This window comes from Sorex araneus, chromosome 6 (assembly GCF_027595985.1).
Source record: "Sorex araneus isolate mSorAra2 chromosome 6, mSorAra2.pri, whole genome shotgun sequence".
Taxonomy (NCBI): Eukaryota; Metazoa; Chordata; class Mammalia; order Eulipotyphla; family Soricidae; genus Sorex; species Sorex araneus.
The window spans coordinates 120,625,975-120,641,602 of NC_073307.1; the positions used below are offsets into that span (position 1 = coordinate 120,625,975).

Sequence of the window (15,628 nt, forward strand, 5' to 3'; positions counted from 1 at the left end):
GAATTGCATTACTTTGCCAGCTGTGGTGACAGTGTGGGTTAAGATATTCTTTCAAATTTTTGACAGAAGTAAAATTTGACAGAATCAGCAAGTAGGGCCATATAAATATGTATAAAGACATATAAATGAGTATAAATATGATACTAAATGCATAAGTAAAACACATAAAATGTATACACATACACACATGTAAAATACATTAATATAAAGACATAACAAAAAATGTAAAATAGGAAACCTTTATTTGATGTTAAATGCACATATTTTTTTTCTCTTCATTTAGTTTCTATTAGTTTTAGCCTATGTTTCCTTAGCTGTACAGGAATTTTTGAGATTGATGAGGTCCAACTTCTTTTTTTGTTTCTATTGTATTGAGTAGTAATTTATAAGAATTAGTATTTGTGCAGGCAAAAAACTCATGGAGAAATAGTAAGTCCAGATCATTGACAGCACACAGCAGATGTATAAAACAGATATAGAACAACCCCTCTCTCGAAAATGCATTGGAAACTTTTCCTAGAACTTCAGTTGCAACTTCTTTCATATTATCCAGATTTACCTTCTGATTATTATATATGAGAAATACAAACATGTCTTGAAAACACTCAATGATTAATGTTAATAGCAAATTTATTCTGTGACACTATACAAAAATATGAAAGTGGCCTTTTAAATCTATATATTTATATATATAGCACTGTAGCATTATAGTACTGTCGTCGCATTGTTCATCGATTTGCTCCAGAGAGCACCAGTAGTGTCTCCATTGTGAGACCTGTTACTGTTTTTGGCATATAGAATATGCCACAGCTAGCTTGCCAGGCCTGCCGTGTGGATGGGATACTCTCTGTAGCTTGCCAGGTTCTCCAAGAGGGACAGAGGAATCGAACCCAGGTTGGTTGTGTGCAGGGCGAACACCCTACCCGCTGTGCTATCACTACTTTATTGAAATAAAATGTATAAAAATTGTAAAAAAAGACATATACATACATACCACCTATAAATATAAAGCATGATAATAAATGGGAGTTCATTTATAATATTCAGCTTTCAGAAGTGAGAATAAGATATCTGAAATACAGTGACAAAATCTCTGAAAACCATATCTACATTTTGATTGAGTTAGGTCACATGAGTATTTCCTGATATCTCCAGGGTCTCCTGAGGAGGGCTGCCTTGGCTTCCATCCTCATCAGGAACATCCTGCAAAGCTCTCTGCACAATTACTTTGAGGCTCCTTCTTTGCTGTCTTTGCTGGTGTCTATAAGAGCCAACAAAGAAGTAAACGATGGGATTGGCACAGCTTTTGACACAGGTTAATACATTCTTCACTAGACATGGAATTAAGAGGTGCATAGTAGAAATAATTGACATCCAGCATAAGAGAAAATTATATATTCCCCAGGGCAGTCCACAGAGGAGGAAGACCAACACTGTGAGCCCAATGGTCACATATATCTTGGTCAGCTTCAGCTTCTGGAAGTCACACAATAATCTGGTGAGAAGCTCCAGGCTGGTCCCAAACAGAAGCACGAAGGAGAAAATCAACCATGTGGCAATGCTGAAATCTATTAGTTTATACAAATATCTATCAGATTCTCCAAACAATAAGCCATTGAACTCCATTCTCAGGATGATCAGAAGAAGGGACAGTGCCCAGATCAGGGCACATACAACAGAGGACATGTGTTTTGGGCGGTGGCAGCGATACCAGATGGGCTTTAGGACAGACAGGCAGCGCTCAGTGCTAATGGTAGTAAGAATGTTCAGGCCTACAATATAGGGCAAGACAAAAGTTATTAAAAAAACTCGTAACTGTTTGGAGAAGTCTATTTTGAAAGCTCTGACAAAACTCATTATGGAGGATACCAGGTGGGTGGACAGACAGACAAAATCAGCTCCTGACAAGTTGAGGATATAGATGGTGAAAGCATTCCTCTGCATGCAGAAACCCAGGAGCCAGAGCACCACAGCATTTCCTGCCAGCCCCACTAGGGAAATGATAAATTTCAGAAGGTTTGAGATCAGCAAAGCCATGTTAAATGGTCCTTGAAAATCCACTGAGTCACTTGTATTCTGCTGTGTGCATTCAGTCACCCAGGCTGTGACAGTTACATTCATGCTCAGAATCTCTCTGCTGGTGTTTCTGGAAACAGAAATCAGAAAGAATTTTCAGTATGATCACAGATTCTCATGGCCAAACTGGTGTCTCAGACAAGACAGAAGCAATTAATATGGTTTAAGCAGACCACACAACTTTGACATTCTATGTTTGGGTTCTGCATGATCTTTCTGATTAAAGCCTAGTATTTCTCTACTGAATCACAACTTTTCATAAACATGAAATATCCTCAGGTCCTGATTTTCCCACTGGTTTCCTAGGTCATGTCCCATTACACAGTGTCTGCATGGGAGTTTTCTGGGCAGGATGTAAGGACAGGAGTGGGACTCTGAGGCCACCTTCTGCTCTGGGATTTCTGTTCTTCAAAGGCACAAACTATGTAATAAGTCAGTGACTGAGAATGATGCACAAAGGCAAAGAGGACACAGGTATTTGAAGGACTATGAACCAGTAGAGCCTGGTATGTTAGGACCCATATGTCAGTTCTCTGAAAAGAGCGAGCTCTTACTCATGTTCACTAGTGAGTCCCAATGCCTAACATTTGTCAGGGTCACAATGGGTCCTTAGGATATAGATAACAAATGAATGACGGATGGTTGGTAGTAGCCAGAAGTGTGTGTGGAGCTGAGGGTAGGTAAGATAGAGAAGAGGCCATTATGACAATAATAGCTGGGAATGATCATACTGGATATTATTGGCAAGATTGGATGGTTAAAAGTAGGTAAGGGATATTCTTGATAACCTTTCAGTATCAATATTGCAAATTAAAGTGCCCAAAAGGAGAGAGAAGGAGAGACAGAGACAGAAAGAGAGATAGAGAGACAAAGAGATAGAGAGAGAAAAGAGCCTGTCATTGTGGCTCTTTTGGAATTGAAGAGTGGAATGGAAGAATGGGGAGATTGTGGGAAGGAAACTGGGACCATTAGTAGTGGGAAAAGTACACTGGTGAAGGGATGGGTGTTGGGATACTGTATGACTGAAATCTAATCATGAATGACTTTGTAATGTTCTAAAAGAATTAACTTATAAGATCCATCCACATAGCAAGCAATGAATTGGATTGTATTTGAAGCCTCCCAAGAACAATGCTCAAAGTACCTTGCTATTTAGAAAAGACAACCTTTGTTCTACCAAGCAGAAGACTCAAATGGTAGGAGGACACTCTTCCACCCTACCCCCATAGTGAAAGGAAGACTAATTTTCCTAGGTATGGTGAATAAACCATCAAATATGTCTTGTGTCTTGCAGTCTTGGTGGATAGATGAGAAGAGGTAAAGTACAAACATATTTCCATCCATCAGGGCATATGTCCTAATCACTCATGTCACTGAACACAAAAGTCAGTTGTGATAAGTGCTTGTCTTACTTGCGTTTTGACAAAAACCTTAGAAATCTGAAACTTTCTTTGTGTTTGTTGTGGCTCATTGTTACAACCTCGTCATGTAGCACTATTCACTTCGACTGCTTATTGTCATAGCCTTAATAACACAGAAGAAGACTAGTTACGGAGAATAAATAAGCTGGGATCTGGGTAGGTCAACATAGAGCTTGATCTAGGAGCCACTTCTAAAGAATTCCAGGTTTTCTGCCACATCATTTATAACAAGAAGAGCTTCCACCCTATGTCTCTAAATGAGGCAGTTTCTAAGAAAGAATCAGGGTTGTAGAATCTCTTCAGAAATATTACTGAGGGTGTGAGAACAGGGCTGCCTGATTCTGGATGGTACCAAGCAACTGGGCCCTGTCATTACTGGGCACTAGATTTAAGAAGAGCAGAAGTAAGGCACCAACTCCTTGCTTTCTGCTTTTTCTTTCTTCCTGTAGCTGGTGGCTACATGTCACAGAAGACGACACAATATTTATAAAATTCTTTAAGTTTATAATTTATTATTTAAATTTGGAATCCAAAAATTGGGAGAAGCATAGGTTCTCAAGACTTAGTTTAGTTTTAGTTATTTTAGTTCATTTAAACCATATTTGTTATTATTTCTTCAAAAATCAAAATCATGGACACAAATGATTAGAAATATTTTCAAATAAGAGTGAGATTGTACTGGCAATGATTTATCATAATAGTAAGAAAGAAGAAATTATAAATCATTCAAAAGAAGTTATACAGATGGGGATATGACAACCAAAATAATAGAGCAAACAGTTACATGTAATGTGTTGAATAAGAGATCCAGCACTCAGGAAAAATCCCAGAAACTACCATCTGATAAGAATACTCCAGGAGATAGAATCTTCTGCCATTATCACCATATATTATATGCATATTCTCCATAGATTATGCATCCAGGAAAAATATCTCTGTCTCACAGATGGATTCCCATTTCCTATTACTCTGATCCAGGAAAATAAGACATGAAAAAAATTGTGAGGGTAGCAATTTGAAATACCTTCTCCCTGCCAGGCTGTGAATTTGTAGTGACACAGGTAGGCAGTGAGCAAGGCAGACACCCTAACTGCTGTCCTTTCTCCCTGACCCCTGAATTTCTGTCTTTTCTTACCTTACTCACGTGGCTTCCAGTTTGAGGTTCATGGATGTGCATTAGGACAAAAATACAGCAGTGCTTTGGAAATAAGCTTGATAAACTTATCTGCTTTTCATTCTTCCTTTAAGTAAGTAGAAAGCAGACACCTGTGTTGACAGGAAGAGATTCACCTTCATTTTTGAACCCTTCTCTGCCACACAGAAGACACCTTAGAGAGAGTGGGAGTTGGTGAAAAAGAGGCTTATCAAGTTTAACAGGAGCTCCTGTGGGTTCCTGTTCAGAGACCTGCTGTCAAATGAGAGCACAATGTCTTTGGTGTCATGATCTCTCTGGGGATGTGTCTCAACATTAGATCTGATAAAACCTCTTTCAGTCTGTGCATCTCCATCCTTATATGTTACACTTCCTTGCAAGTATTTCTTATGGGTTCTTTCAGTAACAGCTGTGTGCCTTGCCAGCAACATATAGGAATGTGAGTTGACTTTGATGATTTATAATTTGGAATAAAATACACTTTCCTCACCTGAGACTCATTTTCTATCTGGCTACTTTGAAGTTTGTGTTGTCATAGAAATAACTCATGTAATTTCTAGTTTTCCTTACAGTTAACTACAAAATATATCAACTTATATATGTATGTATATATTCTATTGATTCTGTTTCTAGAGCAGTAGTTTTTTAAAATTTATTTTATTCTTTAATTAGTGAATCACCATGAGGGTACAGATACAGATTCACACATTTTCAAGCTAGTTTTTCACTCATACAATGTTCGCAAACACATCCCTCCACCAGTGCCCATTCTCCACCACCAATAAACTCAGTATCCCTCCCACCCCCCAATCCCATCACCCCCCAACCCCATCCTGCCTCTGTGGCAGGGAATTTCCTTTTGATCTCTCTATCTCCAATTGGGTGTTGTGGCTTGCAATAGGGGTATTGAGTGGCCATTGTGTTCAGTCTCTAGTCTACTTTCAGCACGCATCTCCCTTCCCCCTCGGGATCTCTAACCACATTTTACTTGGTCTTCCATTCTCTAGAGCAGTAGTTTGGTTCACTTTTTCATCTAAATTCTTTTGCTATGATGACTGATCTGAAGAACATGTATATTTTTTTTTATTTGTCAACTGAACCAGGGAATCAGTTTTTTTCACAAGTAAGACTTTAGGGTATGACAGGAAATTTAGAGTATTTCAAATAAGTTAGGAATTAAATTTATTTGTAAATAATATGTTAATGATTTCAAGGAATAGTGAATAATTTCAAGGCCTCTTCCACCCAGATTCCCCATCTTCCAGTAGCTAGGTGGTCACACCCAGGGACTGCCCCCGGCACTGTGTAATCCCACGAACAGCCAACATCCAGAGACTATAAAACCAAACTCTCGGAAGCATGTGGCCGCTTTGTGGGACATCTGATAGCCTAGTTCTCTCTCTGGGAGATCCTGGCAAGCTACCGAGAGTTTCTTGCTCCCATGGGAGAGCCTGGCAAACTCCCTGTGGTGTATTTATATGCCAAAACCAATAACAATGATGGGTCTCATTCCCCCTGACCCTGAAAGAGCCTCCAATGCGGCACCATTGGAAAGGATGAGTAAAGAGCGGCTTCTAAAATCTCAGGGGTAGGAGGAATTGAGACGTTACTGAGACTGCTTGAGAAATTTGACAATCAACAGGATGGTGATGATAATGATGATGATGATGATTGAATAATATGCAACATAAACCAAGTATGGACAACCAGAAATGATGCAAAATCACAGTTTGCTATGATTTGAATGAAAATTAAAATTTCTCAGGATCGTATTTTTTCCTCCTGGAGAATAATAGTGCAAAACATTTCTTCGCCAGCTGTGGTGACAGTGTAGGATGAGAGATGCTTACACATTTTTGATGAGTGTGAAATTTGACAGAATCACCAAAGAAGAACCATTAAAAATATGTATAAAGACATATGAATGTCATACACTTTCTCCATTAGTTTCTTATGTAATATTTGATTTACAGTGATGTTTGTGCATATGCAATATGCACATAATACAGATGGACTATTTTACACTTGTAGTTTACACATGTAGAATTATTTATAGTATTATCTACAAATATCAAAGACTCCAACACACTAAGTTGCAATCGCTACTAATAACAGGATTTTATGTCTGTATAAAAAATAGCAATACATCTGATTTGGAATGACTGCTAATTCTATACTTTGTTCAAGGTGTGTGACTCATACAATAAGTTGATAACCAAAAGATCTAAGAATTTCATAAAATTCAATATTAAAAAGATTCACAACCTAATCTCAAAATAGTTGAGCTGAATTGACTTCTTCAAAGTTCATAGACAATTTTCAAGGAATCAGAAAATAACACTGTTTGTTTTTTTTCCAATGAAGAGCTAAAGTTCTGTGGCCCAAGTAGTTTTGAGAGCAAGAATAAAGAAGATGCATCATAATCTTTGACTTAGGCTGTAGTAAGAAAGTAGCATATAAAACATAATGGTATTAGAACACAATCTCACATTCAGACAAAAGGGTTAAAACTAAGCCTAACAGAAATAAAATTACACATATATGTGAATGACTAATTTTTATTATTTCATTATATTTCACTAGGCATTATGGTACCACGATGTACACAGTTAATCTTAACAGAGTTCAGGCATGCAGTGTTTCATGCAGTCCCACCAGCAGTGACTTCCCTCCACTGATCTACCCAGGTTTTCTCTAATTACCAGTCTGCATTTTTGATAGAAAAATTTCTGAATTTGATCATTGGAGTTTGGATTTCATACTTACAGTATTGTTCACTCTGAAGTATAGATAAATACATGTATCACATGTCAACACTACGAATGCGCTTAAAGTCCCAAACCTTATTCCTGTTCCCTCCCATTCCTCTAGATTTATGTCCTTTTCATTTTCCCTTTCTTGTCCTTGTCATTTCTATATTCAGTGGTCAAAGGTAGTGTCAGTATCCCCACTGTGAGAACAGGCATTCTCTCCTCCTGTTATTCTTCTATAGATGACAGACAAGTGATATCTGTTGTTTCTCCTCCTGGAGACTCACTCCCTTTACATGGTATACTCCAGTTCTATATACTCCCGTTCTATACAAGTTGTGGCAAAATGCATAATTTTTTCATTCCTTGCAGCTTCAGTGTATAAGTTCTGTATATAACTTATCATCCTTTCATTATTCATTCATCTGTTCTTGGACACCTGTAGGATAACATTGGGTTTGTCCTTTCAGCCTTTCCGCAGGGAACTTAGTTTCCCTTTAAAGCAATGTCCTATCTGTATGGACACAGGAAGAGAGTTAATGTTATGCTTTGTAACTTGGGAGCTGAAATACCAATAATATTTACTCCCGGGCATCTGCCTTCTCATCTCAGTTGCCCTTAGTTCCTAGCACCCCAAAAGCAGGGTTCCGACGAGGGACAGAATGGACCCAGGGCAAGCTGTGAGCTACCCTGGCATCTCAGGCCAAAGAGCCACAATACTCAACTATAAGTTGAGAGCATGGTCATAGACAAATGCTGTCATGATCCAAAAGTAATGATGAGACTAAGACCCTGCTGGGTTTAGAAAGACTAACCTGACCTGAGAACTGTGGTCTAGAAAATATAGTGAGATGTTCTCAGGAAGAACCAAACTTTAAGTTTGATATATCTCTTACTGTGATCATACAGAATGACATTGCTAGAAATATTAGAAGTAGATTTACTACAACTAATTAAGTGGATTATTAGCTGAGGAAGGAAGAAAGTGACACACCCTTGTTTGTATCCCACCCTTGAACAGATCTCCAAGTAATCTGGAGTAATCTCCTTAGATGAAATTTTGTTAATATCCTGGGGAAGTGGTTTTACCCCTCTTTGTTGATTTGTTAATGTTCAACCCACCTTTGTGTTACCGCCCTATGTGATTGCTATATAAAATAAGACTGTAACAGAAGTAGGGAGAAGACACAGAAGTGAGGGAGAAGAGACAGAGGCAAGACAGAAGCAGGGAGAAGACACAGGAGAAGGAACAGCAGAGAAGACACAGAAGCGAGAGAGAAGACACAGAAGCAGCGACAGAGAGAGGTTGGAAGAGACCAGAGGAGAGACTACAGAGACAGAGTCAGAGATAGAGAGACAGACAGAAGAGAGCATAGCGGCACACACAGAAGCGGACCACAAAGGAGGAGTGATCCGGATCCAGTCCATGTGCTCAAGAGCACCAAACTTGAGCAGCGAGAGAGAGAGAGAGAGAGAGAGAGAGAGAGAGAGAGAGAGAGAGAGAGAGAGAGAGAGAGCACTGCCCCGACAGCCCGAGAGCAACACACACACACACACACATCACCCCGTCTGCGTGTGCGTGCATTTGTAACTTTTTATAGACACCTAGGTTGATTTCACATCCTAGTGTTATATCACCCCTGCCCATGGTAACTCCATATTTACTTCTCTGAAAAACCTACTGTTTTCCTTAGGGTTAAAATAGCTGAACCAATCATGGATTACAGTTCATTTTTCAATGAATCCTCAACCACTGTCCATCTCCTTCAAAGAAGTGCCTATTTATTTTCTCTATAGAATTTTGGTTAGGGCTTTTGCATTATCTTCTGTTGTTAATCTGTGTGCTTTATTTATCTAAAATAAGAAACCTTTAGCTGATATTGTTGACTGTAATGTTTTCTCCTGTTCATTTAGTATCTATTAGTTTTAGCCCATGTTTCCTTAGCTGTATAGAAATCTTTGAGTATGATGAGGTCTCATAGTTTTATTTATTTCTGTTGTCTTGAGTACTTAATTCACAAGAAGTGGTGTTTCGTGCAAGAGAGCAACATATGGAAAACAGGAAGTCCAGAGCACTGACACCATATAGTAGATGTAACAAATAGATATAGAACCACCCCTCTAGAAAAAACATTTGAAATTACTCCTAGAGTTCCATAGGCAACTTCTTTCATGTTAACCAGATTTCTCTTCTGGTTGCTTATCTATGAGAAATACAAACATGTCCTAAAAACACTCAAAGATGTATGTTAATAGTAAATGTATTCTGCATGAACAATAAACACTAGACAAAAATAGTCTTTTTTACTATATATATATAGAACATGAAAATAAATAGTGACTCATTTATACAATGAAATACAATTTAGCTTTTAAAATTGAGAAATGGGGCTGGAGTGATAGAATAGCGGGTAGGGCATTTGCCTTGCACGCAGCCGACCCGGGTTCAAATCCCAGCATCCCATATGGTCCCCTGAGCACGGCCAGAGGTAATTCCTGAGTGCAGAGCCAGGAGTAACCCCTGTGCATTGCCAGGTGTGACCCCCCCCAAAAATAAAAAAATAAAATAAAATTGAAAAATGCCAGACATTTGAAATGTAATGTCAAACTTTCTGACAAAATGATTACGTTGTGGTTAAGTTAGAACACATCAATATTTCCTGACATCCCCAGTGTATCCTGAGGAGAGCTGCCTTGACTTCCATTCTCTTTAGGAACATCCTGCAAAGCCCTCTGAAGAATTAATTTGAGGCCCCAACTTTGCTGTTTTTGCTTCTGCTTATAAGAACCTACAAAGACGTAAATGATTGGATTTTCACAGCTGTTGAACAGGTTAATATCTCTGTAACTAAAAAAGATTTTAAAGTGTACATAGTATGAGTAACTGGCATTAAGTCTAAGATGATGCCCCAAGTCAGTCCACAGAGGAGGAAGGCCAGCACAGTGAGCCTGATGGTCACACATAACCCGGTCAGTTTCTTCTTCCAGGAGCCACACAGCAATATGATCATCAGAATCAGGCTGGGCCCAAAGAGAAGCACAAAGGAGAAAATCAGCCATCTGGCAAGGCTTAGATCAATTTACTTCCACAAACGTATATCAGATTATCTAAATAGAAAGACACTGAATTCAAGTCACAGAATGCTCAGGATCAGGGACAGAGCCCAGATCAGGGCACATGTGACAGATGACATGTGTTTTGGTCAGTGGCACCTATATCAGATGGGCTGTAGGACCAACAGGCAGCGCTCAGTACTAATGGCAGTGAGAATGCTCAGGCTTGCAACATAGGGAAAGACAAACATCATGAATATAAACTTGGGAATGTAGCTGAAGTATAATTTGAAATCATAGGAAAAATTCTATGGATTAAAACGTTGGATTGATAGACAAAACTGTGCTCCTGTGAAATTGAGGATGTAGACAGAGAAAACATTCTTCTGCATGCAAAAGGCATGTGAAAAGCATGCAAAGAGCACCACAGCACTTCCTCCAGCCCCACCAGGGAAATGATAAATTTCCAAAGGTCTGCAATCAAGAAATCCATATCCATGTCATGTGTTCTATCAAAACCCTCCCAGTCACTTGCATTCTCTGGTGTGCTTTCAGTCACCCAGACTGTGACAGTTACAGCCTTGCTGTTGAACCTTGCTCAGATACTCTGTTAGTGTTTCTTCAAACACAAATGAGAAAGAATTTTCAGTATGATCACTGATTTTCATGGCCATACAGGTTCCTGAGACCAAGGAGAAGCAACTTAGATTGTCTAAGCAGGCCACATAACTTTGACGTTCTATATCTGGCCTCTGCCTGATCTTTCTGATCAAAGCTTGAGATTTATCTACTGAATCACAACTTTTCATAAACATGAAATATTCTAAGTTCTGATTTTCCTATTAGTTTCCTAGGTCATGTCCTATTGCACATTGTCTGGAGGGGAATTTTCCTGGCAGGATGTAAGGGCAGCCGCAGGACTCTGAGACCAGCCTTCTGTTCATCAGAAACACAGAGTCTCTGACATTGATAGATGTCTAGGCATGAACTATGTGACATCTCAGTGACTGAGAATGACCCACTGACTGGAAAAGAGGACACAGGGACTTGAAGGAATATGACCCAGTAGTGCCTGGTTTGTTAGGGCCATATGTCAGTGATCTGAAAAGAGTGACCTCTTCCTCATCTTCAATAGTGTGCCCCAATGTCTAACATTTCTCAGGGTTGCAATGGGTTGTTATGAAGTGTTTTCCAACCAGAAGATGAAAAAAATGAAATTGGGGCATGTTTAAAAGCAAAGGAAATTTGCATTATATGCAAAAAATAAAAGAGCCATTAAGTGGATTTGTCAGCAGAATAGGCATACATAATAAGAAGTGTCATTACTCCTCCTAATTTTGAAAGAGTTTTTGTGTGAGTATATTCATTAAACACGCATAATGATTTTTCTATCTTCCTTTTTATATATAAATTTATTTATTGAATCACCGCGAGAACAGTTACAAAGTTTTCGGGCTTAAGCCTCAATCATACAATGATGAAACATCGGTCCTTTCACCAATGCACATTTTCCACCACAAAAAATCCAGTATATTCCCCATGCCACACCCTCCCCTATCTGTGTGGCAGATGATTTCCACATTACTCTCTCTCTACTTTGATTATATTCAATATTTTGATACCAGACCCACCATTATTATTTGAGATTTTTCCCACAACACTCAGATCTGCCAATAAAGACAATATTAGACAATTTGTTTTCTATTGCTGATTATGAATAGCATATGATGTCATGACTTTGGAATTCTGAAATTTTAATAATTAAATCTGGAGGGATTTCTGCCAAAAGTCACCGGGCTCCAAGATTCGTTTGCATGTCTCTGGGTCATGACCATTAAGCAGCTTAATCCGTACCCAAAGGGGCTGTTTGTGGGTGGCAACTAGGGGTCTTGTTGATGGTCAGGGAGGACAAAGGCTGGCTCCACCCTATCCCATGAGGCCCCAAGTGTCTCATTCCTGCTGGCCCATACCTTCTGTCCAATGGCCTCTGGAAGATGGTGGCCACCGAGCTGCCAGGGGGAATAGGCTGAGGGATGACACTTTTTCCCACCTAGGGTGGCCTGGCACCAATAACGTGATGCAAAGTCCGGCCACATTTCTACCAAAAGCCACTGGGTTCTGAGATTCATTTGTGAGTCTCTGGGATCATGGCCATTCTGTTTCTTTCTTCTGTGAGCTCAAAAGTTAACAGACTCTAATGGGCATCTGCTCATATAAAGGGAATTGTCTATGATGACAGTTTAAAAACTCATTGCATTTGTAGTATTTTTATAGGGAAAAGGACACCTAAGCAATATAGAGAGGAGAGAGTGGAGCTGAATGGGACTTCATTATTTATTAAATTCTGTTACATATGAAAGTGTAGAAGAGAGAGAATATTTACAGTTTGGACTGTGCACTATTATAAGGATTCTTTGGAGAAGAGGGTAGGATATCAATTTTTTTTTAATGTTTGTGCCATACTTGGTGATGACCTGAGACTACTCCTGGCTATGTGTGCAGAAATTACAGATGAAAGTGCTCACTTGGAACATATGGGATGCTGAAGATAGAGTCCGAGCTGGACTTATGCAAAGTAAATACCTGACTGCTATATTGGGCCACATGGAGATTGGTTATTGGCAAGGTGCTTTTTCCAAGTCACTTAGGATTTAATTACAAATGTCAATTTGAATTTCAACTTGGGAATTGCTGGCAAACACGGTGAAGAAGAGCTGCTGGTTTAATGTTTTTCAAGATAAAACCTCTCTTTGTCTTCTTTAGAACAAATTTAATTAACGAACAAAACTAGTGACTCTGAGAGGCAGACAAGAGGGCTGAGCAGAGGGTCTTTTTTGGTGATGGGATGACACTGAAATCCTGTAGGTGGGTGTGCTGAGTGAGGTACCCATGTAGAGTTATGAATTTAACCCTTGATCTTCATATCTAAGTAAGTGAAACCGTTCAATACTAACATAAAAAGAATAAAAATGTTAAGTGAATATTATCCTTTTTGTCTAGAGAAAAGAAAATGGAGGCACCCAGGGTTTTTGAGTGGTGGGTACCTGATTACCTGCATATAATTGGTATGATGCTGTTTTGAATCTCCAGGTCTGAGTCAGATGCTTTTCCTTTCTAGAAATGAATCTACAGATTCATTTCTAGAGTGGAATGGAACTTTTTAAGGAGAAGACAGAGACAGCTGTCAGTAATTCCTTACAGATCCCAGGAGGAATATAATGATAAGGGATTTTTATATAGTCTTGATTATATAGTTTCAAATGTTAAAGAAAATTTATAAAAAATAGGGAAAGAGGGTTTGGTGAACAGCTTTGACTTTTTTTTAGATTTTTGGTTTGATAATATGGTTACTGTAGGGTTTCAGGTATAAAGCATTTCAGCAGAGCATATTCCACTATGGATCCACATCCCTCCATCATTATCCTGGAGCCCCAACCCATCCATCTCTTACCTCCCTTACTCCTCATCATTATGGGTTTCCTATTGAACTATTTCTCAGTTCCTGTTGGTCTCGGACATTTGTTATTCCCTCACAATATTTCTTTATATGAGACAAATTATTTTATATATATTACTCTCTCTCTAACTTCACATACAGTAAGATTCATCAACACAACTTGCAGTGAATTTGATGTTGTTTGAAGCCCCCCAAAACAATGGTCAAAGACACTAGTCCCTTGCTGCCAGAAAAAGACAACCATTCTTTTTGTTTGTTTGTTTGTTTGTTTTTAAAAGACATCCATTGTTTTACAAAGCAGAAAACTCAAGTGGTCAGAATAAACCCCTCCACCCAGGGCAGTGAATGGAGGACTCCTTTGCCTAGTGAGAGATGATGTATAAGCCATCAAATCTCTCTTGGGTTTTGCACTCTTGGTGGCCTGCTGAGAAGAGGCAAAGTACAAACATATTTCCATCCATCAGGGCACATGTCCTATTCATTCATGTCACTCAACATAAACTTCAGTTGTGTTAAGTGCTTCTCTTTTTTGTCTTTTGAGAAAAACTTAGGAATCTGAACCTTCTTCATGTTTGTTGTGGTTTATAATCACTATCTATCACTATCATCCCATTGATCCTCAATTTGCTTGGGCGGGCCCAGTAACACCTCCATTTGTCCTAGCCCTCAGATTTTAGCAGCCTCTCTTTACTCACCCTTCCCAATGGTGCTGCATTAGAGGCTCTTTCAGGGTTAGGAGAATGAGACCCACCATTGTTACTGTATTTGGCATATGAATACGCCACAGGGAGCTTGCCACCCGTGCAGGCAGGAAAACTGTCGGTAGCTTGCCAGGTTCTCTGAGAGGGAGAACTAGGCTATAAGATGTTGGGGGCTTGGTGTATAATAATGCTCATTATAATAATCTCCTCATGTGGCAATTTTCACTTTGACTGTTTATTGTAATAGCCCTATTAACACAGAAGAGGAAAAAATTAAGGAGAAAAAATAACTTGGGATCTGGGTAGGTCAACATAGGCCCTGCTCCAGGAGCAACACCTAAGGAATTCCAGGTTTTCTGCCACCACACTTATAGTGAGATGAGTTTCCATCAAAATGTGTTTAAATGGGGGCAGTTCCTGAGGAACACTCAGAATTATAGAGACTGCAGTTACTCACTCTTTCCATTCTCCACAGAAATATTATTGAGTGTGTGGGAACAGGACTGCCTGATTCTGGATTGTAACAAACAGTTGGACCCCAATCATCATTAGGCACCTGCTTTGAGGAAGGCAGAAGTAAGGCACCGATTCCTCATCTTCTGCCTTTCTTTCCTTCCCCTAGCTGATCGCTAAATGTCACAGAGGACCACAGTATTAACACAATTATTTTTAAAAGGGGAATATATAATAATGGGAGAGGCATTGGGTCTTTAAGACTCATCACTTTTAGTTATTGAGGTCCATTTTATTTATTTATTTAATTAAAAAAATTTTGGGTCACACCTGGAGATGCACAGGGGTTACTCCTGGCTTTGCACTCAGGAATTATTCCTGGCAGTGCTCAGGGAACCATATGGGATGCTGGGAATTGAACCCGTGTTGGCTGCATGCAAGGCAAACACCCTACCCGCTGTGCTATCACTCCAGCCCCTATTGAGGTCCATTATAAATGCAATTGCTGTTATTTTTTCCAAGTTCAAAATCATGAACACAACTGTCATTCCATTGCTTATCGA

General features: G+C 39.2%; 1 protein-coding gene across 1 annotated transcript; it reads right to left on the reverse strand.

Annotated features, from left to right (window-relative positions):
- Positions 1 to 1,122: 1,122 nt before the first annotated feature.
- Positions 1,123 to 2,121, reverse strand: LOC129405943 (mas-related G-protein coupled receptor member X1-like). Its single transcript, XM_055143663.1, has one exon. The coding sequence runs from the start codon at positions 2,119 to 2,121 to the stop codon at positions 1,123 to 1,125; it is 999 nt and encodes a 332-aa protein (XP_054999638.1).
- Between the last annotated feature and the right edge of the window lie 13,507 nt (positions 2,122 to 15,628).

What these genes read in the sequence shown, in the direction of transcription:
- LOC129405943 (XM_055143663.1), bottom strand. Translation starts at nt 2,121, where the DNA reads ATGAATGTAACTGTCACAGCCTGGGTGACTGAATGCACACAGCAGAAT.